The sequence below is a fragment of the Thamnophis elegans genome, chromosome 6 (genome assembly GCF_009769535.1).
Source record: "Thamnophis elegans isolate rThaEle1 chromosome 6, rThaEle1.pri, whole genome shotgun sequence".
Classification (NCBI taxonomy): domain Eukaryota; kingdom Metazoa; phylum Chordata; class Lepidosauria; order Squamata; family Colubridae; genus Thamnophis; species Thamnophis elegans.
The window spans coordinates 64,296,076-64,323,237 of NC_045546.1; the positions used below are offsets into that span (position 1 = coordinate 64,296,076).

At 42.9% G+C, this 27,162-nt stretch overlaps 1 protein-coding gene across 1 annotated transcript in view; it reads left to right on the forward strand.

Annotated features, from left to right (window-relative positions):
* The window catches only part of DMD (dystrophin), a 1,161,901-nt gene that overhangs the window by 48,668 nt on the left and 1,086,071 nt on the right, over nt 1–27,162 (forward strand). Inside the window, 3 exon segments of the mRNA XM_032219839.1 lie at nt 4,876–4,953; nt 14,184–14,276; nt 15,149–15,321. Coding sequence (XP_032075730.1) covers nt 4,876–4,953; nt 14,184–14,276; nt 15,149–15,321 — 344 coding nt within the window.

A 27,162-nucleotide genomic window follows, 5' to 3' on the forward strand; every position in this document is an offset into this window, starting at 1 on the left:
AGAAATTTCCAAAAACAAATCACATTATACCTTAGCCCCATGTGCCATAAATGTCCAACAACCAAATGTTCAAAAGGAAAACACCTTTACAGCAGCACAACACATATACATATTATAATAGAACAAATGTCTATTAAATAACAAGTTTCTACTTAATGCGATAATACTCATTACTTTTTATTTATTACTGTTCCCTTCATTTTTCTCAATAGAGCTGGAGATAGCATCCACTTATGGGTTAACCCTGTCCGTTCTCCTATTGGACTAAGTCTGATTAATAATTAATTAGCCGCATATATAACCCATCTCTGTGAGTGACTCCACCCATCTTTTTGACTCAGTCCACTCTGGACAGTAGTATTATCCAGTATCTGATCTTCTTCGTTAGCAAAATTGTTTTTAACAGGAAAAGTGAGTAACAGAGCCTTGGGGCTATTGAAGAGAGAGGCTCATTAAGCAGTTAAAGGCAGAGAAGGCACCAGGCACAGATGGCTTGACAGTGGCTTACTATAAAAATCTACAGTTAGAAATGGTAGAACCTCTTAAGGAACTATTTAATAAGATTCAAATGGAAGGTAAGGTGCCCCCATCTTGGAAGACAGCTTTTATATCCCTGATACCCAAAGAAGATCAAGATATTACTCAACCAAAAAACTATAGACCTATTTCATTACTTAATGTAGATTATAAAATCTTTACCAAAATACTAGCAAATAGGTTAATGTTGGTTATTCAACAATTGATACACAGTGATGCACAGTGATCAAACAGGTTTTATTCAAGGGAGACAAATGAAAAGTAACATAAGACTAATTATTAATGCACTAGAATACTTGGGAAAGAACAATCAAATTCCTGCTGCGTTCATATTTTTGGATGCTGAGAAAGCCTTTGATCGAGTAAACTGGCAATTCCTGTTGAAAACATTGCAAAAAATGCAAATAGGAGAAAGTTTTTTACAATCAATCAAAGCAATATATCAACAGCAAACGGCTCAAATTATAGTCAATGGAAGTTTAACAGACTCTTTTCAAATTGCAAAAGATACAAGACAGGGTTGTCCCTTGTCTCCACTATTGTTTATTATAACTTTGGAAGTATTGCTGAACAAAATACGGGGCTTGGACAGTCTAAAGGGAATTAAGATTAGGCAGCAAGAATGCAGAGTTGGTTATAATATTGGATCAACCGCAGGAATCTAGTATGATCTTAATGAATACGATTAATCAATATGGTCAAGTGTCTGGCTTTAAAATAAATTTAGGGAAAACAAAAATACTAGCTATAAATATGAATACTAAACAAAAGGAAGAACTAGGAGGAATGATAGGATGTGAAATAGTCAAAAAGGTCAAATATCTGGGAGTTAATATTTTAACCTCAAATGGGAAATTATATAAGTATAATTATGAACCACTTTGGCATAGTATACAGACAGAGATGAAAAAATGGGACAAGTTGTAGTTATCTTTGTTGGGAAGAATAGCAGCAGTGAAAATGAATATCCTACCCAAATTTTTATTTCTTTTCCAAATGTTACCTATGCTTTAAAAAGATGCGAATTTGCTAGAATGGCAGAAGGGAATTAATAAATTTGTATGGGCAGGAAAGGAGCCAAGAGTAAAGTTAAAAATAATGCAAGATGTGTGTGAGGGGAGGTTTGAAATTACCCAACCTAAAATTATATTATGATGCAGTAGTATTATCTGTAATCAGTGATTGGATTGATTTAACTAATGATAGGATACTTAATATCGAGGGACATGATATGGTATATGGTTGGCATGCTTGCCTGTTATACAACAAAAAAGTGGACATAAATTTTAAAAGTCATATTTTTTAAGGAATGCTTTATTGCGGGTTTGGAAAAAATATCAATACAAATTAAATGACAAGATACCCATGTGGGCAATTCCTAGACACACAATAGAAAATATGAACATAGCACAAAAACAGGATAGAATTACTTACAGACAGCTTCTTACCCTAGAAAGGGGGGTATTACAACTTAAATCCTTAAATGTATTAAAAGAGGAAAAGGTAATTCAAACGTGGTTCCAGTACGGGCAGTTACAGGCCAGGTGGAAAACAGATCAAAAAATTGGTTTCATGCAAGTTGAGGATAATCTATTTCAACAAATAAGAGATCAAAGTTTAATGCATATAAAGAGGATATATAATGTATTAATACAAATGGATTCCGAAACAGAATTAGTTAAAGATTGTATGATAAAGTGGGCTCAAAATATTGAAGAACCAATAATGTTGGACACATGGGAAAGAATCTGGGTAAGAAATGTGAAATTTACACAAGCCCAAAATCTGAGAGAAAATTTTTACAAAATGTTCTATAGATGGCATTTAGATCCTAAAAAGTTGGCTTCTATGTATTCGAATTTACAACCCAAATGTTGGAGATGTGGTTCTCTCGATGCTACATATTTCCATATATGGTGGACTTGTCAAAAGGTTAAGGCATTTTGGATAAAAATATGGTGGATTATACAAAATATTCTTTAAAAAAGGATAAAGTTTACTCCTCAGTCATTCTTGTTAGGTATAATTACTGATTGTACAGCGATAGAGATCAACTTGATTTTGCACTTAATAACAGCAGCAAGACTGTTGGTGGTGCAATACTGGAAGAAGGAATACAATCCAAGAATGGACATTGAAAGTCACAAATTTAGCCGAGATGGCTAAAATTTCTGCATATCTTAAAGACCACTCAAATGAGAGATATAAACGAGACTGGAAAAAATGGATTGATTATATACAAAATAAATATGGGACTAAGAAATTCCAGATAGCCTATGCTTAAGATCAGGAATGATTTAAATTGTTTAAAGTTAGTTTAGCAAGGAGGAGCTAAGTTCAATGTAAAGATGTTATTGATTTCTCATTCCTTTTTCCCCCAATATATCTTAGACTGTGTTTGTTAAAAATCTATACCGTGTACGGGTTCTGGGAAGCCGGGGGGGGGGGGGGTAGGTTGTGGGGGGTCAGGGGGAGGGTGGGGGGGAGGGATATATATCAGGATAGATGAGAGGTGTTAGATTTCAATGTAATCTGACATCACATGTATACTGTTTCCTTTCTTTTTTTTCTTTTCTCTTCTCTTTATTTTACATTCTTACTACTATTACTATTATTACTTTTTCTTTAAAAATAGGATAGGCTAAGCATATTGACATGTAGCAGAAATACACCAAGGAGAGGAGGAGTGGGAAAGAAGAAAGATGGGCAGAGAGGGATGGGAGAGAGGGGGGGGATGAGAAGGATGGGGGGGAGTGGATTGTGGAGAGAGGAGTGGTAGAGGGGGGGAAGTAGAGTAGAGGGGGATGATGGAAGGAAGACAGAAAGTTGGAGGGTGGTAGAAGAAAGAGGTGTATGGAGAGCAGAAGAGCTATAAGGGGTTTCTATTTTGGGGGGCATTGTTTACAAGAGGAACTGATGTAACTATTATTTAATACTATATGATATGGGCTATGTATAGTATACATGTGAGCGTGTGTTATGAAAAGAAAATAAAAAAAAATATTTCTGAAGAGAGAGGCTCATTGAGGTTTCTGCTAGCCTCGAGCCACAGGTGTGAAAAGGGGGAGGAAGGATCATGGGCTGACAACCAGCCACTTCAAATGCCTCCCCCCCCCCATATTGTGAAAGGCCGATTGCTGCTGGGAGATGCCTTGCCGGCCTTTACCTGACCTCTCCAAGCTAATTAGGGATCGGAGCAGTCACACTGTCAAAGAACGGCACGCTGACGCTGCGGAGAGACAAAAGGGCCTCACACATTGCCTTTGATCCCAGCAGTTGCCTTTGATCCCTGCGAGGCCTGCACAACCCCTGGTATGTCTAAATATGGGAGGAAGCATATTGCTTCCATTTTCTGTCTATCGGCTCATCACAAGAGACCATCACGACAGGAAGCCATTATTTTTACTGTTGCCTTTGTTACATTTGTGTTGCATTTGTGCTGATAAATAAATAAATAAATGTAACAAAGGCAACAGTAAAAATAATGGCTTCCTGTTGTGATGGTCTCTTGTGATGAGCCAATAGATAGAAAATGGAAGCAGTATGTTTCCTCCCATATTTGGGCATACCAGGGGTTGTGACACTAAATACATACCTATTTCACTGGCTCAGCTGATAAAGGAGGAGAACCTTGTGGCTTAGTGGTTAACACAACTGCTTAATATGTAATACAGCACAGGTTCAAATCCCAGTAAGGGTATGGCTAGCTGATGAGAGCTAAATAGCTTGTAATAGATCTATACTAGTCTCCCTTTTTTTATTTATCAGCACAAATGCAACACAAATGTAACAAAGGCAACAGTAAAAATAATGGCTTCCTGTCGTGATGGTCTCTTGTGATGAGCCAATAGACAGAAAATGGAAGCAGTATGCTTCCTCCCATATTTGGGCATACCAGGGGTTGTGACACTACATACATACATACATACATACATACATACATACATACATACATACATACATACATACATACATATCCATTAATTCTACCACCACCCTTTTATTTTCTGTCTCATCTGACTCAACAAAATAGATTGTCATTTATTTATTTACTGTATTTATATTGTCATTCAATCATTTTTATGAAAGAAACTGACAAACCTGTTAGTTTGATTTAAACTTATAATGGAAGGAATACAATCGATTTCAGTTTACAGGCCCCTGATTCAATATAGTCACCAATAAATGTAGTAGTGAAAATATATTATTAAAATAAGGATTTATATTCTTTAAGCTCTTGTTGGTTGTTACGAAGTTGATGTAAGCTTTCTGTCATAACATATTAAATACATGAATATTTTTTAAAAAATAATTGAAAATAGCTATTTATATTTATAGGGGAAAGAAAAGGGCTCCACTAGAGTTCATGCCTTGAACAATGTCAATAAAGCACTACAAGTCTTGCAGAAAAATAACGTAAGTAATAATTTGCATGAATCCATAATGCACACAGGGTTTTAAAAAACACAAAGCTGTTTCTGAAATACATTTCATGATGGATAAGATTCAGCATAATTATATGAAATATGAGAGATTGAAGTATATGGCTTCAAACTGCAATATGTTCAGGAAATGGTTTTAAAAACTGTTTACTCAATTTATATTTATAAAAATATATATTTATGTTTCTGTTTTCTTATACAATCCATAAAATAGTTACTTTTTAATATTTCATATTTAATGATGTACATTAGGCATTGTGAAATTATGTCAGAAAGCAGCTGCAGCTTCAAAGAGATTGATGGGCTAGTTTCTTATTTGTAATTATCTGAACATTGTGTTTCAAATACTTCTTTGTTTTGTGGGGAACCTGTTATTCACAAACAGGAGACTGCATAAATACTGTATTAGACTTCCATATTGAACTTTCTTCTTATAAAAAGTGGAATCTGCAAAATCCACAATGATATTGTAAAATTTGAAAAAGAAAGCTGAAATAAAAGTCAAATCTTATATCCTTGAGCCCAATATTCCTCTTCACATCAGCACCACAGAGATATTTCAGTCTGGTATCAAATATTTCCTTAGGATGCTATATAATTGCTGATGCATAAAATGAATATAATGTGGGTATCAGCCTTGTCAGCTTTGTGTTGATATGCTCTAGAAGTGAGGGGAGGAATAATGTATTAATAGAAAGTCTCAGGAAAATGTTTGCATGATACATGTAGTAAATGACTCCCTAGATCAGTAATGGCTAATGGGAGCGTGCAATATCCGTTTTGGCACCAAGTGCTGAAGCGCATGTGTCCCAGAAACTGAAAAAACAGATGAACTTCTGGTTTCTGGCATGCGCATGCATGCCAGCCACCTCCTCTTCCAGTTTGTGGTGTGCATGCACATGTGAACACCAGCTATCCAGTGCGCATGAGCCAGCTCTGCCTGGCCTTGGAGGTAAGGGGCATCAGTGTTCCCGGGGCTTGGATTGTGGGGTCAGCAGGCGGGAGAGCTTTTCCCCAACTCTGCGGGATGAATCACTCTCCCAGCCCACCTCCGAGAACCAGTGCAGCCCCTCCCCTTCCCGGTTACTTCCTGGTTAGCGCGCCTCTTACCCCTCAGTGGGATCTCCATGCTTCCTCTCCTTTGGCCCTCATGGAGCAACTTGCCTCCCCGACTGCGGCTCCTCCTGTTTTTCCTGCTCCAGTATCCTGACCGGGAGTAGCAGTGTGAGAACTGCCACCTTTTCCGGTGATGTAGAGGGAGGGGTCACGGCAGAGTTTTATCACAGCCTGATTGGTCCGTTAGACTGAGAGAAAACTTCTTAGCCTTCAGCTATCCCACTGGCTCCCAGTTTCCTTTCAGTCTTTCTGGTCCTAGGACTGTTGATTTGGCTCTCTAGGCAGGAAACGTTTTTACTAGTGAGATTTCTACAATTTACTATTCTAAATTGTCTAAATTGCTTAAATTGAGCAAATTCGGCTGTGCCCAGATAGGACAGTTCTTGCTGCCCTAAAACAGTGGGGAAGGCCCGTTGGGCAGCTCCTCTTTCCCTCCGTGGGCCAGGCTCCCTGTGCTGATCCCCAGGGCCATTGTCGGGGGTGCCGAAGGCTGTTTGCAGCCGCAGAAGAGCCCACAGCACGGGTGGCTCGATTTGGAGGCTTTTTGGCATGAAAGAGGTGAGGGGGCACTGAGCGCATCGCACGCACTGCCGCAACCTCCTTGACCTTACCAGCAACCCAGCCGAGCCTAGCAGAGAATTTCCAGCCACTCCTTCGTTGCAGGCTCCCTCCGAGTCCTCAGAAGCTCGTGGAGGCCTCAGTGAGCCACCAGCGGCTAGCACTTTCAAGGGGCAGCGAAGTGGAGCATTAAAAAAAAAAATCCGACGGAGCTCCGGCTGCCACTTTGAAATTGACACGTGGCCTAGCCCAAATGTGCCTCGCAGGGCCTGGTCTACCGTACCAGACCAACTCAGGTCCTGGTCTTCTGCACCTAAGCCTCTGCGTAAACGCATCAGCAAGCCTTGCAGAGAGACTCCGGTCTACTGACGAGTTTAAGGTCCTGGTCTATTGTACCAGATGGTCTTAAAGAAGAACTGGCTGGAGACTGTCGATCCTGGAGCAGCTCTTCAGGATGTGTGAGTGCCACAAAATGGCTGACAGGGCCGACTCTCTGCCAGCAGAGGCCACCCTAACCTTTGTGGGCGTGGAGAGCCTCCCAGACCAACACAGGTCTACTGACGAGTTTAAGGTCCCGGTCTACTGTACCAGATGGTCTTAAAGAAGAACTGGCTGGAGACTGTCAATCCTGGAGCAGCTCTTCAGGATGTGTGAGTGCCACAAAATGGCTGACAGGGCCGACTCTCTGCCAGCAGAGGCCACCCTAACCTTTGTGGGCATGGAGAGCCTCCCAGACCAACACAGGTCTACTGACGAGTTTAAGGTCCCGGTCTACTGTACCAGATGGTCTTAAAGAAGAACTGGCTGGAGACTGTCAATCCTGGAGCAGCTCTTCAGGATGTGTGAGTGCCACAAAATGGCTGACAGGGCCGACTCTCTGCCAGCAGAGGCCACTCTAACCTTTGTGGGTGTGGAGAGCCTCCCAGACCAACACAGGTCTACTGACGAGTTTAAGGTCCCGGTCTACTGTACCAGATGGTCTTAAAGAAGAACTGGCTGGAGACTGTCGATCCTGGAGCAGCTCTTCAGGATGTGTGAGTGCCACAAAATGGCTGACAGGGCCGACTCTCTGCCAGCAGAGGCCACCCTAACCTTTGTGGGCGTGGAGAGCCTCCCAGACCAACACAGGTCCTGGTCTACTGCACCTAAGCCACTGGCTAGCACAAGACCATCCAGAGCGGCTGAAAAGGATGAGCTTAGTAGGCAAAAGACCTTGGAGAAGACAATTGCTAGGGCAGAGAAACAGGCCCAATCCAGCAGGCCCCGATCCAGGTCTAGGTCCCCAGTAGGACCCGATCCACGACACTCACCATCTCCTCGGAGTCGCTTCAGTCCTTCCTCCCCATCAGCTTCCCCATCCAGATCCTACATCAGTTCTAGGAGGGAGGGGTTCCCTTACTCCCTGAGAGGGTCCCCCCTACCTCAGGTACATGCACCTGAAGATCCCTTGGAGGGTTCCTCTAGGGGCGTCCGTCCTGAGTCTCATCAACGTGATCCAGATCCCTATCAGGACATGGAGGATCTAGAACGCCTCCCAGAGAGTATCAAGAGGTTGATCTCAACTGCCATATCTCGTGGCATTGCGCAGAGGGATAAACCTTCTTACCATGCCAAGTCTCATTACTCGTCAAGGTCTCGGTCGAGGGATGTCTCTCCTTCCCTAGTTAGTGAGGGTTCCACGCGGGGTGATGGAAACTGAAATGATATGGGGTTTTCCGATGATGTGGACTCCACTCCGGATTCCCCATCCTCCTCTAACTTTCTTCCACCCGCAGCGTTCAAGACCTTGCTTCACAAGGCACGCAAGACCACTAAAATAGGGACCGGGGATCCCACTGTTCCACCTCCCAGGGATCCTGACATAGCAATGTTCTCCAACACCGCCGTCAATAAAGAGGAGATTCCGACTCCTCCCCTTTTTCTGGAGATACTCAAAAGGCCTTGGTCTCATCCCGCTAACTTCTTCACACCGGGCAGCAATGATCGTCGTGTCTATAACATGGAGAAGGCATTCGCTCAGGCCCTGCAGTTGCCTGCAATCGACACTCCGATTGCGGCTCTTGTCACGTCTTCCCCGGTCTTATCAGGGGACGTGGTGGACAAGATGAAGCCCGAAGATAAATGGGCGGAGCTTACCCTCAGGAAAAATTTTAATGTCACGGCCTGGGCAATTAAGGCCGCAGCCGCAGCATCGTACTTTAACCGTACTACAGTGATGTGGCTGTGCCAACTCCAGAACCGTATCCCGATAGAAGACGAGCGATTCCATCAGGACATCACCAAAATTATGGCAGCCTCATAATACTCTGCTGACACCACTTTAGGTCAGGTTTTCCTCTAGCACCCTAGCCACATCTGTCACTTCTCGCCGCCTGCTCTGGTTGAGAAGTTGGCAGATGGACAATAAGGCCAAATGGAACCTGGCCACCACATACAGGCCCAAACCTCTTCAGGGAGGCTCTGGACCCGATTTTGGTAGAGAATAAGGAGAAGAAGAAGGTGCTACTTTCCACGGCTACGAAGTCAGAATCCCGTCCCCACCCCTACCACAGACCATTGTTTAGCGGCCCAGACCATGATAATCAGGCCAGATTCCAGACCTTCAGACAGGACAGGCAGTTCCAGTGGGCCACTTATCAGGGCCACAGCAGGTACTGCCCACAATCTAAGTGGCCCTTTTGTGGGGGAAATGGGGGAAATGACTCGAACCCTAGTCACCCCATAGGCGGCTGCCTCGCTCTATATGTGGATCAATGGGACAGATTCACCACAGATGCATGGGTCAGGGCCACAGTTCGCCATGGCCTGAGGCTGGAATTCCTCTCCACTCCTCCGAATCTCTTTCAGATCTTCCCTCCATCCAGTAACCCAGAGTGCCGCCACTTCCCAGGGCGGTGGAAGAGGTTCCTCCTTGGGAACGCGGACAAGGTCACTATTTGCACCTATTCGTGGTCCCCAAGAGCTCAGGGGGTTGGAGAGCCATCCTGGACCTCAAATGTCTGAACCAGTATCTGGTTTACAGATGGTTCAAAATGTCATCTCTAAAGACCATTCTCCAGGGCATCCACCGGGGGGATTTCCTGGCCTCCATGGATCTGACAGAGGCCTACTTACATATCCCGATACTACAGGCACATCAAAAATACCTGCGGTTCTCCCATGGAGAACGCCACTTCCAGTACCAAGCACTCCCGTTCGGTCTGGCTTCGGCCCCACACACCTTCACGAAGGTCCTGGCGGCATTGGCGTCTCACCTACGCTCAAAACCGGTGAGACTCCAATGCTACCTAGATGACGTGTTGGTCCAAGCAGGTTCCCTCCATCAGGCAATACGTAGTCTCCGGCTCACCATCCAATGCCTCCAGTCCCTGGGGTTCTCTGTAAATTTCCTGAAAAGCCATCTGTCCCCGTCCACACAGATCATCTGGGGACGATCATAAATGCAGAGTCAGGGATAGTGCAGCTCTCCCCAGAATGCCTAGCCAGTCTTCGCCAACTAGTAGCTTCGGTCTGCAGAAGGCGGTCCATTTCCATCCTGACCTTGTCTCAACTACTTGGCAAGATGGTATCCTCCATAGGGATTGTTCCTTGGGCCAGGCTGCACCTACATCCATCCAGTGGGCCTTGATCCCCTTCCAAAAGAGGCACCTGAGCAATTCCAACCGGACCTTGCACCTGACATCAGAAGTCCGCTCATCCCTCCTGTAGTGGCTATTCCCAGCGGTACAAAGGGGGGGCTCATTCTGGGAGCTGGACAGAGTAACCGTAACAAAGGATGCGAGCCTCTTCGGCTGGGGGGCAGTAATGGATTCCAACATGGCCCAGGGTCGTGGTCTGCCGCGGATCTTCGCCACAATATAAACTGGCTAGAACTGAAAGTGGCGCGGCTAGCACTCTGACACTTCTGGCGTCAACTTCAGGGCCAACATGTCCTACTTCTCACGGACAACATGGCCACAAAGGCACACGTAAATCGACAAGGGGGGACACATTCCCAGGCCTTGTGGCAGGAGGCCCGACAGCTGGGGATGTGGGCGGAGCGACACCTAGCCTCCATAGTTGCAGAGCACATCTCCGGGGAGACGAATCACCAAGCAGACTAGTTGAGCCGAGTGACCCTGGACAATGGAGAGTGGCAGCTCTTTCCAGAACTATTCCTGAAGGTCTGCCAGAGGTTCGGCACCCCAGTGGTGGACATTTGCCACACCCAGAAATGCCCAACTACCGTGCTTCTTCTCCTGGTTCTGGTCCCGAGAGGCAGAGGGCACAGATGCTCTCAGGAGCCACTGGCCGGCGGGCCTACTTTATGCATTCCCTCCCATTCCCCTCATTCCCGGGACGGTCAGGAAGATAGTCAGGGAATGGGCTCAGGTCATCCTACTTGCCCCCTACTGGCCCAGGAGACCTTGGTTTGTGGACCTAATCCAACTGTCAGTCTCCCCGCCCTGAAGGATACCTCGGGAGGAAATCACCTTGTGTCAGGGCGTCCTGGTACACCCGGAGCCCCAGTGGCTCCACTTGACTGCCTGGCACTTGAGCGGCAACTCCTGAGGAGCATTAATCTGTCCGAGGGGGTCATTGCCACTATCGAAGCATCTAGTTGGCCTTCCACCACCAGAATTTATTACGCCACTTGGAAGGCGTTTGCGCGGTGGTGTTTCTAGCCACGACCTTGATCCTTCCAGAGCCTCTATCTCCGTCGTCTTGGAATTCCTGCAAAAGGGTTTCGAGAATGGTCTGTCCCAGAACACCTTGCACAGACAGGTGACTGCCTTAGCCACGGTTTTGGAGGGCGAGGGCTCTCATACCCATGCGCCCCTCATTAAATGCTTTCTGAAAGGGGCTGCAAACCTCCGTCCACCCCCTGTCCATAGATTCCCCATCTGGGATCTCCCGCTGGTCTTCAGAGCGTTGACAGGGGAATCGTTCAAGCCACTTAGGACAGTTCATTTGGGCCTATTCACCCTTAAGGTGGTGTTTCTGGTAGCTGTCACCTCAGCCAGGCATATATCCGAGTTGGGTGCCCTCTCTTCTAGGGACGACCTGTCAGTTCCATCATGACAGAGTGATCCTCCGCCTAGATCCCGCATTCCTCCCGAAGGTGAATACCCCATTCCATAGGGCTCAGGAGGTTATTCTGCCTAATTTTTGCCCGCATCCATCCCATGAATGCGAACGGCTCTGGCATAGGCTGGACATTCTCCGGGCTCTCCGGATTTACTTAAGAAGGACTGTGGCAATTTGCAGATCAGAGGCTTTGTTTGTCTCCTTTCGACCGGGGTCCCTGGGATCTAGGGTTTCTTCATCCACCATAGGGAGGTGGCTGAGACAGGCCATCATGGCTGCCTATGAAGCATCAGGTCAGGCTTCCCCTGTAGGCATCACCGCCCATTCTACGCATAGCGCCGCCACGACTGCTGCCTGGGCCACCAGGGCCCCATTTGAAGACATCTGCTGAGCGGCCACATGGGCCTCTCCGACTCCATTTATACATCACTACTAGCTGGACGTTTATGCCTCAGCTGAGGCATCCTTCGGTAGAAGGGTCCTTCAATGGGTGGCAGTCGCCCCTCCCTCGGGTCCTTCTTCCCTCCCTGGGACTGTAGCTTAGGTATGTCCCTGCTGTGACCCCTCCCTCTACACCAAAAAGAATGTTGGTCTTACCTGAACATGTCTTTTAGGTGATGTGGAGGGAGGGGTCACATTCCCACCCTAGCTAGTTGAGTTAGGGTCCGGGGGAGGGTCAGGAGGTCTTTCCTGGGGTCTCTGTGTGTTTTGTTCACAGATAAGGACACTGTTCGCCATCGAGGAAACTGGGAGCCAATGGGATAGCTGAAGGCTAAGAAGTTTTCTCTCAGTCTAACAGACCAAACAGGCTGTGATAAAACCCTGCCGTGACCCCTCCCTCCACATCACCTAAAAGACACGTTCTGGTAAGACCAACATTCTGTCTCCTCGCAAAGGTATGAGCAGTGGGTGGATGGCCAGCCTGCCAGCCAGCATACCCTGCCCCGCTACCCCATTCACCTGAGCTGGCCAGGCACTCCAGACCGTGGATGCACAGCAGTCCTGCAGGCTGTAAGGCTGGGGCCATGCAAGAAGACCGCTTGGGCAGGGAGAGAGGGAAGCCCTGGCCCTGCCATCTTGGCTGACAGCTCTGCTCTCCTTGCTCTTGCTCCCCTTGTGAGTTCCAGTGCATGCATACGCGCTGGCCAGCTGGTCTTTACGTGTGCATGCACACCAGAAACCAAAAGACCAGGTGGCCGGCGTGCATGTGCGTGCCAGAAACTGGAATATCTTCCTGGCACACGCAAGTGCATCAGGCAGCTGCTCTTTCAGTCCCTGGTGCCCCTGTGCATGTGAAGGCCAGCTGGCTAGTGCGCCAGAACCTGGAAGAACAATAGGCGACATCTCCGCATGCCTGGCTCTGTATGCCATTTCTGGCATGTGTGCCATAGGTTCGGCATCATGGCCCTAAATGGATAAAAAATTTGTCTCTAATGGAGAAGTGTGAGTTTCTGATTGATGGAGCAGGAGCCTCAATGGAAGTGTTAATTATAGGTTAGGCAATACCCAGGGATCAAATAAGAAAATAATTTGGTTAGAATAATTAGTAATAGATCCAGATATGAAGTATTTGGAAAACCTTCATCTAATTATATATGATAATGTAAAGAAATATAGAAACATAGTCCTGTTAAGGAAATGTTTGGGGCAAAATTGTATGCAAGCTGTTTGAGTTTTGAAAGTTAATGGTATAAAAATTAAATGGAAGACTCAAATGAAGGAGAATCTGCACATTTTATGTTGACACTACAAGTTGGCACTTGTAGAAATATATCAACTCATAGAATCCTACTATTTGGACAGATAAATATGGGAGATCATAGATGAAGTAGTCTGGATTGAACACTTATGCAAAATAATATCTACAAAATATTTACAAGGGAGATGATATAAAATAAATATTTTATATTAATCACAAATTAATGAAATGCTTATGTATTGTTTCTACTTTTATTATTCAATTTCTTTCCTATACTTTCAGAATTATCATTACTGGATTTTTAAAAACAATGCATATTATGAAAAGAGCTATAAATATAATTGTTTCTGCAAGCTTTCTTTCAATATGCTGCCAAAACATTTTATTAAAAAGTATTTAATCATTTAAGTTTATGTTTATTTTGTAATATATTATATCCTTGCCAATTTCATTTTCCTTTAATGACTTCAAATGTTTGCATTCTGTCAACAAATGGTCAAATATTTGTTAGATTTATTTAGATTTATTCCTCTCTACAAGTTAAATGGTAGATAAATATGCAAACATAGACACTACCCTGAATGTATACATTTTTAAAAAATATGACTTTTAGAAGTCTGATTATATTAATTCAGCAATAATATATTGTGCCATTCGCTTGGAAATATAAACCCATTTGCTTCTGCTTTATTACTTTTACCTTGCAAAGAAAAACATTTATATTTCTTAATTTCTATCTTTTCTGTTTTGTCTTGTTCTAACAGGTAGATCTGGTAAATATTGGCAGTATAGATATTGTGGATGGAAATCATAAATTGACCCTTGGATTGGTCTGGAGTATAATTCTCCACTGGCAGGTATCAAATGATTATTTCTAGAAGAGCTGTAGGAAGTATGAGTAATAAACAAAGAACACTAATATAGCTCTTTATTTATAATTTATAAATTATTAAATTTATGTCACTGCCCATTTTATTTCCATGATGCTGGGTGACTTACAAAGCTAAAAATAAAGAAGTCCCCCCTCAAAAATAATAATAACAAGCACTCATTAAAACATTAAAACGTTTAAAAACATAATCTCTGGGAGATCACCATTCATTTTTCTAATAATATAACCACTTTGGTGTCACTACATCAATAGATCCCCAGGCCAGATGGCAAAACCATGTCTTCAGGGTCTCCTGGAGCTAGTCTAACCTCAGAATAATGATGTTCCAAAGAAAAGATGCTCTGGCAGAAACGGCTCTTATCGTTCATCCTTTTAGATGACATTGTGGATATTCTTTCTGCCAGAAGTGATTGGATCTGTAGATGTAAATGGGGAAAAATTCATCAAGTACCCCAGCCCAATGTTTTATAGGAGTTTGTAGTTCATTACTAGCACCTTACACTGACTGGAGCTAGCTGCAAAGGAAGGAACAGCACATTACAATATAGATATTGTGCATAGAAATAATAAACGGACCCTTGGATTGGTTGGAATATAATTTTCCACTGGAATATCATGCAGCTTATAGTTTTACTGCACTAAATGTGTAGAAATAATTTATTTTATTTCAATTTGTCAGATTGTCAGTAGAGAGCATTAGACCTGATGAATAATTGGGCTGAACCTCCCCCCCCTCCCCCCATGGCTAAAATGAAATTGAAAAAGCTGGGTTTACGGAAGAGAAGTGGGTTGACTTCATAAATATAGCTAATGTTGGAATTCTGTGTTGTAAACTAGGTAAAAAATGTTATGAAAAGCATCATGGCTGGACTGCAACAAACAAACAGTGAAAAGATCTTGTTAAGCTGGGTTCGTCAATCAACTCAGAACTATCCACAGGTCAATGTTTTTAATTTTACCAATAGCTGGTCTGATGGTTTGGCTGTCAATGCACTCATACACAGTCACAGGTAGGTAAACTATTATAAATTCACTTGTAATTAAAGCAATTTTCCTTTTGGCTGTCTATCTCTGCCTCATTTTGTCTCTTTTAATGGTGTGTATGTGGTGTGTATATACTGTTAAAAAAATTAAAACATCAAGCATAAATGCCCTATTCATAACAGAAACCAAGAAAAGCTTGATTTTTTTTAACAGCAGTTGCTATACTACTGAATTGATTCACTTTTCTGGAAACTGAATTCTGATAATTTAGTACAAATACACAGTCCCTGTTGGGGTTTACCTATGTGAATTATAGTTAGTGAAGAATTAGCTTCAATCTGTAAGAAGGATGTATAGGACAATTGAACAGCCAATGTGCAACTGATTCAGTTTCAGGATCCAAATATATGCATCAAACCTTTCAATGGAGAATATTAGAATATCTCCATGAACACCTTCAACAGCAGGGCATATTGGCACACTAAATTTAAGTCTTCTAATGTGGAAAGCTACACAGATGTGACAAGGTATTAGGATATATACATCCATTCATGCAGTGTAATATAGTGGCAAGATTAATAGCAATGTCAATAGCCAATCAAAATCTGTTTAACTTTACTCCAGGCATTTGGAGACAAATGTAATTTTTTTTATTGTGAAATGTGTCTGTCAGTAGACACTGAATCAAGGCCACACGCTATTTATTTGTTTGAGATAGATATTATTTTAGCCCAGGGTGAAATGCTACTGGATCAGGCTGGTTTGCCTGAACTGGTAGTAAAAAAAATGCTTTAAAAAGTTTTTAAAAAATTAAAAAAAAAGATTCTGGTGATCGTGCGGCACAGCTGATTATTGGAACCTTTTAAAAAACTTTTTACAGCATTTTTTTACTACTGGTTTGGGTGAATAGGTGCAGAAAGAACATTCTTTGTTGTGCATTTTTGATGTTAGATAACAATTTTAGGTCTTGAGATATGATAGAACCTAGAAATTTGAAGGTCTCTACTGTTGATACTATGTTGTCTAGTATTGTACGAGGTGGTAGTATGGTAGAGTTTTTCCTAAAGTCTATCACCATTTCTATGGTTTTGAGTGTGTTCAGTTCCAGATCGTTCTGGTCACACCACGAGGCTAGTTGTTCAACCTCCCATCTGTGGATGCATTGTTGTCTCAAATGAGACCAATCACTGTTGCATCATCTGCAAACTTCAGATGGATCATTTGAGATGCAGTCATTGGTATATAAGAGAGAAGAAAAGTGGAGAGAGCACACAGGCCTGGAGGGCTCATGTGCTCAATGTACATGTATCTGATGTGATATTGCCTAGCTTCCCCTGCTTCTTCCTGTCTGTTAGGAAGCTTGTAATCCACTTACAAATGTGCTCAAGTACTGCTAGCTGATTTAGTTTAGTTAGAAGAATGTCCGGTATGATGGTATTGAATGCTGAACTGAAGTCTACAAGACGACCCTTAGGTAGGTCTTTGGAGATTCAAGATGTTGTAGGATGTAGTGCAGAGCCATATTAACAGCATCATCTGTCAATCTATTTGCTTGGTATGCAAATTGTAGGGGGTTTAACAGAGGATCCCTGATGGTTTTCAAGTGCAACATCACTAGCATCACATTATATCCAAAGGTCCTTGCCCATTGAATCATACAGTGTTTTACATGTTCACTTTCCAAATTCAGTTTCAGTAACATTTTATAAATCTTAGCAATAATATGTTCATCACTACCACAGAGAAAGATTTCTAATTCATTTTTAACAAAATCAAACCCATAACTCTTTTTGTGTAGTTTAAATCTTTCTTTTAGTTGTTGATATGTAAACCAGTGGCAAACATAGCCTTTCTAATTTCAGCTCTTACCTCAACTTTAGGGTAGGGTCACTGAAGTTGAAAGATATTATTTTGCCATCAGTCCATCAGTCTGGCTTCGCCACCATTCCTTTTCTTTAAAAAGCTTCCTGAGGAGACACCCAAAGAGCAACATCATAGAGAACCTTGTTTTATATTTATTCCAAACTTTTAATATGACATGTCTAGCAAAGTGATTATTGAAATCAACATTAACTTTAACTTTGTCATACCGTAGATAACTGTGCCATTCAAACCTTAATTTATGGCCATTTAAATCAAGTAGCCTCTTATTCTGGAGGTTCACTCTTTTAATCAGGCCACATATCATGCATCAAAATACAATTTCAAACCCCATCTTTCCTTAGCATCTTGCAATAACTTGTATCTAATTCTTGGCTTTTTTCCCTTGCCAACTTGGAAATGCCCCTCTGCCATTGTTTAAATGGATTATCAGTTGCAAGTAGTGGTAATGCCTGGAACAGAAAGAACATCTTTGGTAAAACATTCATCTTAATTACAAAGATTCTACCTAATAGTGATAAATGGAATTTGTTCCCTCTTTCTAAGTGCTTTTTAATATTCTTCCAAAGAGGCACATAATTATTTTGGAACAATTTTATATTTGTGTTTGTCAACATAACCCACAAGTACTTCACCTTTTTCTCAACCTTAAAACCCAACTTTTTGGTCAGGATATCACTGTCCTGAGATGATATATTCTTAATCAACATTGTTGTTTTCTGCTTTTTTTATTTTAAAACCCACTAAAGCGCCAAACACATCAAATTTCCTCATCAAATGTTCTATGTTTTTTTTTGGGGGGGGGGGTCTTGCAAAAATATAACCAGATCAAGCAAATGCCCTCAATTTATAAACTTCTTTCTTGGTGGTTATTTATTTATTTATTGAATTTGTACTGCTGCCTATTTGCCTATGGCAACTCAAGGTGGCTTACAGAATATAAAACCAAATTTAAAACAATAAAAACTAAAAAGGAATCAAATAAATTAATATAGTAAAATATAACAAAATCACTCCTGCTCTGGTGACAGCAGATCACACAACCCATTTAATGGGCTCCATCCTGCTCTGTGTTCCCCAGGCCTGCTGGCAGAACCAAGTCTTCAGCACCTTCCAGAAGAGTATTAGATTCAGGCCATTTTAATCTCTAAGGAAATGATGTTCCAGAGGGAGTCACCACAGAGAAGAGCCTTCTTCTGGATCCTACCAAGTGTATCTCCCTCAGGGATGGGACCAGCAACATTCCTTGCCTCCCCACTCTGATGGGTTGGGTAGATTTGACCAGCAAGAGATGGTCCCTCAGATAACATGGTCCCAAGCCATGAAGGGCTTTAAAGGTGGCAACCAACACCTTGAATTGCACCCAGAAGCAAATTGGTAACCAATGCAGCTCCCACAGGAGAGGTGATACACCAGGGTCTGCATAAAACCATATGGGCAGCTATATTTTGCACCAACTGGAGCTTCTGGATGCTCTTCAAGGACAGCCCCATGTACAGCATGTTGCAATAGTCAAGACAAGAAGTGACTAGTCCTAGGGCATGAGTAGGGACTGTTGGTCCAAGAAAGGGGGTAACTGGTGCACAACTCGCAGTTATGCAAAGGCCCTCCTGGCCATGAACACCACCTGCTCTTGGAGCAGGAGTCATGAGTCTAGGAAAACCCCTAGACTCACGCACAGGGTCTGTTTGGACTAGTGCCACCCCATCCAAGACCAAAGGTAGCAATTCTCCCTGAGCCAACGAGACCCAAACCCAGAGCCACTTGGTCTTGCAAGGGTTTTGTTTTAACCCATTGCTTCCCATCCATCCCCTAACAGCCTCAAGGCACTGTGAGAGGGAGGACACAGCATCACTTAATTCACCACAGGCTGAGACATATATCTGAGTATCAGCATATTGGTGATACCTCAGTCCATGGTGACAGATGATCTCACCCAGTGTATTTGCATTTATTAAGTTTGTATGCCGCCCTATTCCCGAGAGACTCAGGGTGGCTCACAATAAAAAGGGAAGGGATACAAAAAATAAAAATAAAACAACAGATTAAAATTCTACAACAGCCATAACCTCGAATGGGGCTGGATAGTTCAACTGCCGGAACAGCCAGGCCTTAACTGCTTTGCGGAAGGCCAGGAGGGTAGTAAGGGTCTGGATCTCCACGGGGAGATCATTCTAGAGGGCCAGAGCAGCCACAGAGAAGGCCCTCCCCCGAGGAGTTGCCAGCCGACATTGGCCGGCAGATGGAATTCGGAGGAGGCTTCATATAAATGTTGAACAGGAGCGGAGAGAGTACTGAGCCCTGTGGAACCCAGTAAAGCAGTGGATGAGTGCTGGATCTCTTCCCTCCTATCAACACTGACTGCAAGCGGTCGCAGAGGAAGGAAGTAAACCAGGATAGCACAAGGCCTCCCACACCCAACCCCGCAAAGCCACCCCAGGAAAATACCACAGTCGATGGTATTGAAAGCCACTGAGAGGTCAAGAAAAGCAAGGATGGATGTACTACCCCCATCCCACTCCTGTCAGAGATCATCCAAAAGTACGACCAATGCCATTTATATCCCAAATCCAGGTCTGAATCCTGATTAATAGGGGTCAAGATTATCCATTTCATCCAGAAACCAGGGACGTGCAGGCAGGGGAGGCAGGGGAGGCAGAGCCTCACCACTGTCATCATGAAAAGAAAAGAAAATGTAAAAGGAAAAAGGAAAGAGCTGAGGTCAGGCTGAGCTAGTTGCTGCCAAAGTCACCATGGATGACTCTGCTTAGTGCTTAACTGTTTAAAAAAGCCTCTTAAAAAGCACTCTCTATAGGAGGCAGCAGGAGAATGAGGTGCCTCATCTAGTCTGACTTTTTATGATCACTCGAGCAGAGTTAAGCAAGGGTTAAAAGCCGAAAAATTCCTGACGTAGGTGAGGCATGTTGTTCTCCTGCCTCCTCCTATAGAGGGTGCTTTTTTAGAGGCTTTTTTAAACAGTTAAGCAGAGTCATCCATGGTGACTCTGGCAGCAACTAGCTCAGCCTGACCTCAGCTCTTGCCTTTTTCCTTTTACATTTTTTTTCTTTTCATGATGGCAGGCAAGAGCAGAGTTGAAATCCTCTCTGAAACAGCTGGAAAAGGTACGTGTGGGTTGGAGGGAGGGGGAGGAATTCAAACTTCATCCTCCTGGTGCAGCTTTGTGTGTGTGTGTTTGAGAGAGGGGGGAGGGAGGGAGGGAGAGATAGAGGAAGGAGGGGAAGGGAGAAGAAAAAGAAAGAATGAAACTTATTTAGCAAAGGAGAAAAACAAATGCTGTTGCTTTAAATCGGAACTGAGCATGCCTGGCTGTGGAATTCTGGGAGTTGAAGTCCACAAGTCTAAAAAAATTGCTGCCTCACCAGCCATAAACCTCACTGCACATCACTGCCAGAAACCTATGGAGCTGCTATGCAACCACCTTCTCAACCACCTTCCCCAAAAAGGGAAGATTGGAGAGAGGTCAGAAATTAATCAATAGGGTGGAATCCAGTGATGGCTTTATTTTCTCATCTTGTCTTATATTCAAAACTTCCAACACTAAGATAAACAGCAGAGACGACAAGGGCCATCCTTGTCTCATGCCTTTTTGAATTTTAAATGAGTTAATCAAGTCACCATTTATGACAATTTTGCTTTCTGTGATGTGTAAAGTCCATTTTTTCTAGCATTTTAAATATAAAATCCCAATTTAAATTGTCAAAGGCCTTCTCTGCATCTAAAAACATTAAGGCTGCCTGTTTCTCACTATGATATTGTCAATATTCAATAATGTTCAAAACAGTCCTCACATTGTCTTTTAGATGTCTTTTTGGCAGGAAGCAAGATTGTATATGTATATATGCTGGTAAAATCTTCTTTGGTCTTTCTGCCAAAATTGCAGCAAAGAGTTTATAGTCCAGTTTAATAATGAAATTGATCTGTAATCTTTTGTCTTTGTAACATTTTGACCCTTCGGTAACAACACAATATTGGCTTCCTTCCACATTTGAGATATCTTCCCTCCCCCTTTTAATATATCATTCATTGTATTCTTTAGTGATTGAAAAGGTTCATCCTCAAAGTGCTTATAGTGTTGGCTTTTAAGGCCATCTGAGTTGGACCTTTACATGATTTCATTTTTTTAATGGCTTCTAATATCTCAAAGACAGTTATTGGATCATTCATAAGTTATCTCTGAGTTTGTGATAATTTAGGCAGCTGTTGTCTTAAAAGATGTTCATCTATTTTTGACATATCTAACTCCTGTCTTTTATACAGATTGAAATAGAAGTTATGAAAGGACTTTTTGATAAGTTTATTATCTATTATTATATTGCAGTCTTTACAGATTTTCTCAGTCATTGTTTTCCCCCCTTTCCTTTCTCAGTTTATATGCCAACCATCTCCCTGGTTTATTTGCAAACTCAAAGTGTCTTTGTTTTGTGTACTTCAATTTTGTTTCTATTTCTTGTAGTGTTAACATGGATAGTTGTTGTCGTAGCAATTTAATTTGATGTAAAGTTTTTGGATCTGTAGGTTTCTTTTGCAATTCAATTTCTTTCTGTCTGATTTTATCCAATATCTTTTGCATCTTTTCCTGAGATTTTTTTCTTCTCTAAGTGATTGTACTTTATAAAATAACCCATCATAACAGTTTTACTAGCATCCCACACAATTGTTAAGGTTGTCCCTTTACCTAAATTATTATGAAATACTCATGTAGTTTATTTTTACAGTCTTTTATTATCGTTTGCTTTTGCAGAATATTCATTTAATTTCCATCTGAAACTCAAAACTTTCTTCTAAGAACCAAAAACACTGGATTATGATCAGAAAAAGATTTGGGTAAAATATCTGTTTGTAGAATTTTATCTGCAAGATTTTTAGAAGTCCATATCGTATAAATCCTTGAAAAACTTTTGTCTAGTTGACATCACAGGGAACGGTCTCCCCCTTCCCTATGCTACGTTCTTCCTGCTTGTGGGCTCTAGAGGGAGCCAAAGCCGCCCTGTAGGGGTGGTGAAGCAAAGAGGGGTACCCTGTGAGGTCAAGGAGAGTCGAGCTCTCCCGTCTGGCCTGGGGTTGTTTTTCCCTCTCGCCATGGCAAGAAGAAGAGACAGTCTAAAGCCAGGAAGCTGGGACAACCAAAGAACAACTAAGACTGGTGCTGGAACAAAGTAGGTGAACTGTGTTGGAACTGGGGGAGAGGATTTCCCATTTGCTTTAAATTTAACTGCAAGGGACATTTTAGAACTATCCACTCAGAACCATGCATTTAAGTGGCATCCAGGCATTCTGATAAAACACCAGACTGGAAATGGAAGGTGCAGGAGAGAAAAATTATAAATTTTGAAATATACAGGAAATTTAACTCTTAAATTGGAAAGAAGTGATGCTGGGAAGGCATTTTAAAATGCTGGAATCTCTTACCTACGAAATGTATTCTGCTTTTATAATTGTTTTACAACTGAAAATAACAACTGACTAGCAATACTAAAATTTAAGAGTGCCCCCTGCAGACAAAAGGGGAAACTACAAGTTTAGAAATACCTATATGGAGGACAGTGAATATCCTGACTACTGGAGACCCAAATGTGAAAATGAGGAAACTATTTAATTAAAGGACGCTTGAATGTTATGATAAAAGATTGAACCTGCAAAGATATGCAAAGAGGTTTTTGATAATCTTAGGACTAGTTAAATGGACTGAGTGTTTATGGATGGGATATAAAGAACTGGGATTTGTGCACTCCTTGAAGGGAAACTCAAGTCTGAATAAATAGTTCTCAGATTGCTGGACAAAAATTGAATCTTTTAAAAGAAAATAAGATATTTTATAAGGAAGAAATGAGTGGAATTTTTTAAAAAATGGAGTTACTTTTTCAAAATACAAAAGATATCATGGAGAAAGGATTTAAGGAGATTATGGAAAAATGGAAAATACCATACTAGGGATGATGTCAGGTCCTCCTTCGTTTAATAATCAAGAAAGAAACCATTCAACTCCATGCTTTAGAATTAAGTGTACTTTTACTAATTACAAACGATGAGTAGCAAAGCAAAGCTGAGTCTGAGTAAAAAGGCGTGAAAGCAATAGATATCATGTATAATTCAATCCCCTCCCCTTGGCACCCCATTTCATAGTCCAATAATAATTCACCCAACCGTCAGGTGGGAGATGTCTTCAAAGTTTCAAGTTTCAAGTCTCAAGTTTAATTTTATTTATAGGCCGCCCAATCCCGGAGGACTCCGGGCGGCTTCAGGCTGGAATGCTGGACAGTTGGCCTTGGCAGGAAACTCCCTTCTTCCACATGCACAGATAGATGGTCAGGACAGCTCCTAATAACAATCCTCCAGTACATAATGATTCCCCTTCCAAATACCATGCCCCCCTCCCCATTTCAATGGCAGCCGAAAAGCAGCGAAGCAGAGGCTGACATCCGGCCCTCCTCTAGAAAAGGATGGTCAAACCTGCAGAAACGAAAGAACACAGACAAACAAATGAACAACATGACATAGAAGAGAGAAAGGGGAACGGGAAAATTAGCAGTCCACATAGAAATCAGGGTTTATCAGGGTAAGTAGAGTAGAACTTGCGGAGCAGACGAGGAGCTCGAACATGGGACTTGTCAACCCATTCAGTGTGTGATGGGGGAAAATGTTTCCAAGCCACAAGATACTGAATACGGTTCCTCCGTTTACGAGAGTCCAAAATTTCCCGGACATCAAAATGCTGCTCCCCCTCTATCAAAAGTGGGGCGGGCAGAGGCGGAAGAGGAGTCCTCAACGGAGAAGTATGTTCCGGTTTCAGGAGATTAACATGAAAAACAGGATAAACCCGGTTGAGATGCTTAGGCAATTGGAGACGGACAGAAACAAGGTTGATGATCTTGACAATTGGAAACGGGCCAACATATTTTGGGCCCAATTTCTTCGACTTTTGAGTCGTTTGAAGAAACTTAGTGGATAAATAAACCCGATCACCAACCTTATAGTCATGAGGTTTAGACCTCTTCCTATCCGCCTGTTTCTTATGCACGTGGTGTGCAGCATCCAGCGCCCGGTGCGTCAAAGGCCACATCTCCTGAAGGCAATCATTCCACTCGGAGAGTGAGGACACTTGTGGTTTCTCGCGAGGAATCTCTGGGATGGGCACAAAATCTTGCCTGTAAACAACACAGAAAGGAGTAAAGCCCGTGCTACTGTGCACGGAATTGTTGTATGCCACTTCAGCATGAGGCAACAATTCCACCCAATCATCCTGCTGGTAGTTGATGAAGCAACAAAGATATTTCTCCAGCACAGAATTAGTCCTCTCGCAGGCCCCATTAGTGTGAGGATGGTGGGAGGAGCTTAAGCCCTGGGTGGAGCCAATCAGTTTCAGGAATTCTTTCCAAAATAGCGAGGTGAACTGGACACCCCTATCTGAGATGATGCGGTCCGGCACCCCATGCAAACGATAGATATGCGAGATGAACATCTTAGCCAGAGATTTGGCGGATGGGATCTTAGAGCAAGGAATGAAATTTATTTATTTATTTATTTATTTATTTATTTATTTATTTATTATTAGACTTATATACTGCTTCATAGGGGTTTCAGCCCTCTCTAAGCGGTTTACAAATTTTTTAGCAAATTGAGTCAGTAACTTGCCCCCACAGTCCGGGTCCTCATTTCACCCACCTCGGAAGAATGGAAGGTTGAGTCGACCTTGAGCCAGTGAAATTTGAACCGCTGAGCTGCAGTTCACAGTCAGCTAAAGTGGCCTGCAGTACTGCACCCTAACCACTGCGCCACCTCGGCTCTTGAATTTGAAATGAACTTGCTTGGAGAATAAGTCAGTAACAACCCAGATTACTGTATTTCCTTGACTCTCCGGAAGTTCAACAATGAACTCTTTCCATGGGGCTTCCAGGTGAGCTACCGCCTGGAGCAACCCTTGGGGTTTTCCCAGAGGGTGTTTTGCAGCGGCACAAATGGAACAACTAGCCACATAAGACTCAATGTCTTTTTTCAATGAAGGCCACCAAAATTGTCTCTTAACGAGATGCAAAGTTTTGACGAACCCAAAGTGTCTGGCCATGCGAGAGTCATGAGCCCGTTGGAGGACGGTGGTTCTAATGGATGTAGGGACGTATAATTTTGCACCAATCCAAGTCAATCCATCTTTCATGGTGCATTCATTCATATGTTGCTGGAACCATTCATCCTTTGTAAGGGCCCCCTTTAGTTCAGAGATAAAGTCTTGTGTGCCCTCTAACTTAGAGGTTGTCTGACTCCTGGTGACAACAGGAGCAGCCAGACTCCTTGTGGGAATGACAGGTTGGACAACACTGAGCTTTGAACTGTTGTACTGCAGGAGCCTGGACAAAGCATCAGCCATAAAATTCTTCCCTCCTGGAATGTATTTCAAAGTAAAATTGAACCTATTGAAATGTTGTGCCCAGCACATCTGTTTGGGAGACAGTTATTTGGGGTTTTTCAACGCCTCCAAGTTTTTGTGGTCAGTCCACACCTCAAAAGGGTGTTTAGCGCCCTCTAGAAAATGACGCCAGGTCATCAAAGCCCAACGAACAGCAAAAGCTTCTTTTTCTCAAATAGCCCAGCATCTCTCGGTGTCGGTCAGCTTGCGAGAGGTGTAAGCGCAGGGTTGTAATTCTCCTTGTGCATTTGCTTGAAGCAGTACTGCCCCCACCGCCACATCACTGGCATCAGCCTGGACCACAAAAGGTGCATCCATGTCTGGGTGTTTCAGGACCGGTTCCTCTGCAAACAGGCGTTTCAACTTCTCGAAAGCAGTCTGACACTCCATAGTCCAGTTCAAAGATATGCTAGGTTTGGGCTTTGCTCCTCCTTTCAACTTAAGGAGGTTAGTGATTGGAAGAGCGATCTTAGCGAAGCAGGGAATAAATTGACGATAGAAGTTAGCAAAACCCAAAAAACTCTGTAAGTGCTTACGTGTGCGTGGGGCTTCCCATTCGGTGACAGCCTTAACCTTTGCTGAGTCCATCTCTATCCCTTTGTGGGAGATTCGATAGCCCACCCTCTCCTGATGAAATTCGCACTTGGATAATTTGGCATATAGTTCTGCTGCACGTAGTTTCTTGAGAACTGTGCGGACAAGCTTCACATGTTCTTCACATGTTTCCGTGTAAATAAGGATATCGTCTAGATAGACCATCACGCCTTTGTAAAGATGGTCATGCAAAACTTCATTAATTAGTTGCATAAAGACCGCTGGCGCCCCCTGGAGGCCAAATGGCATTACTCAAAATTGGAAACAACCAAGGGAGCAGTTGAATGCAGTCTTCCATTTGTCCCCCTATTTAATTCTGACCCGATAGTATGCTTCCCGCAGGTCCAATTTAGTGAAAATTTTCCCCTTCCCTAGTTGTGCCAGCATGTCCTTCATCAGTGGTAAGGGGTAGAGGTTTTGGGCAGAAATGCAGTTAAGATTCTTAAAATTCACACATAAATGAAAGGAGCCATCTTTCTTTTCTCTGAATAACACTGGGGCAGCTACTTTGGGTCTCGCTGGTTCAATGAAGTCCCTTTCCAAGTTTTTATCAATGAATTTTCTCATTTCGTCCATCTCCCTAGGGGTCATTGAATAAATTTGGGGTTTCGGGAGCTTCACCCCAGGTAGAATATCAACGGTGCAATCTGTGGCCCTATGAGGGGGCAACTTATCAGAAGATTTTTCACTGAAAACATCTTTCAGGTCCCAATATTCCTTTGGAATTCTTTCCTCCCCCTCAATTCTTTCTTGCCCTCTGGCCGCTAGTTTGGGGACCGTTTTATCAGGCTCCAGATCCTCCATCCTCCCCTCAGGGGGTGTGGCTGACCAAATTCATAACCACTCATCTCTCCAGTTAATGCGTGGGTTCCATTTACGGAGCCAGGGGAGTCCTAAAATAAGGGGCTGGTCCATCCCTGGGGCTACAATAAAAGTTATCATCTCTTGGTGGGTTCCCACCCACATTTCG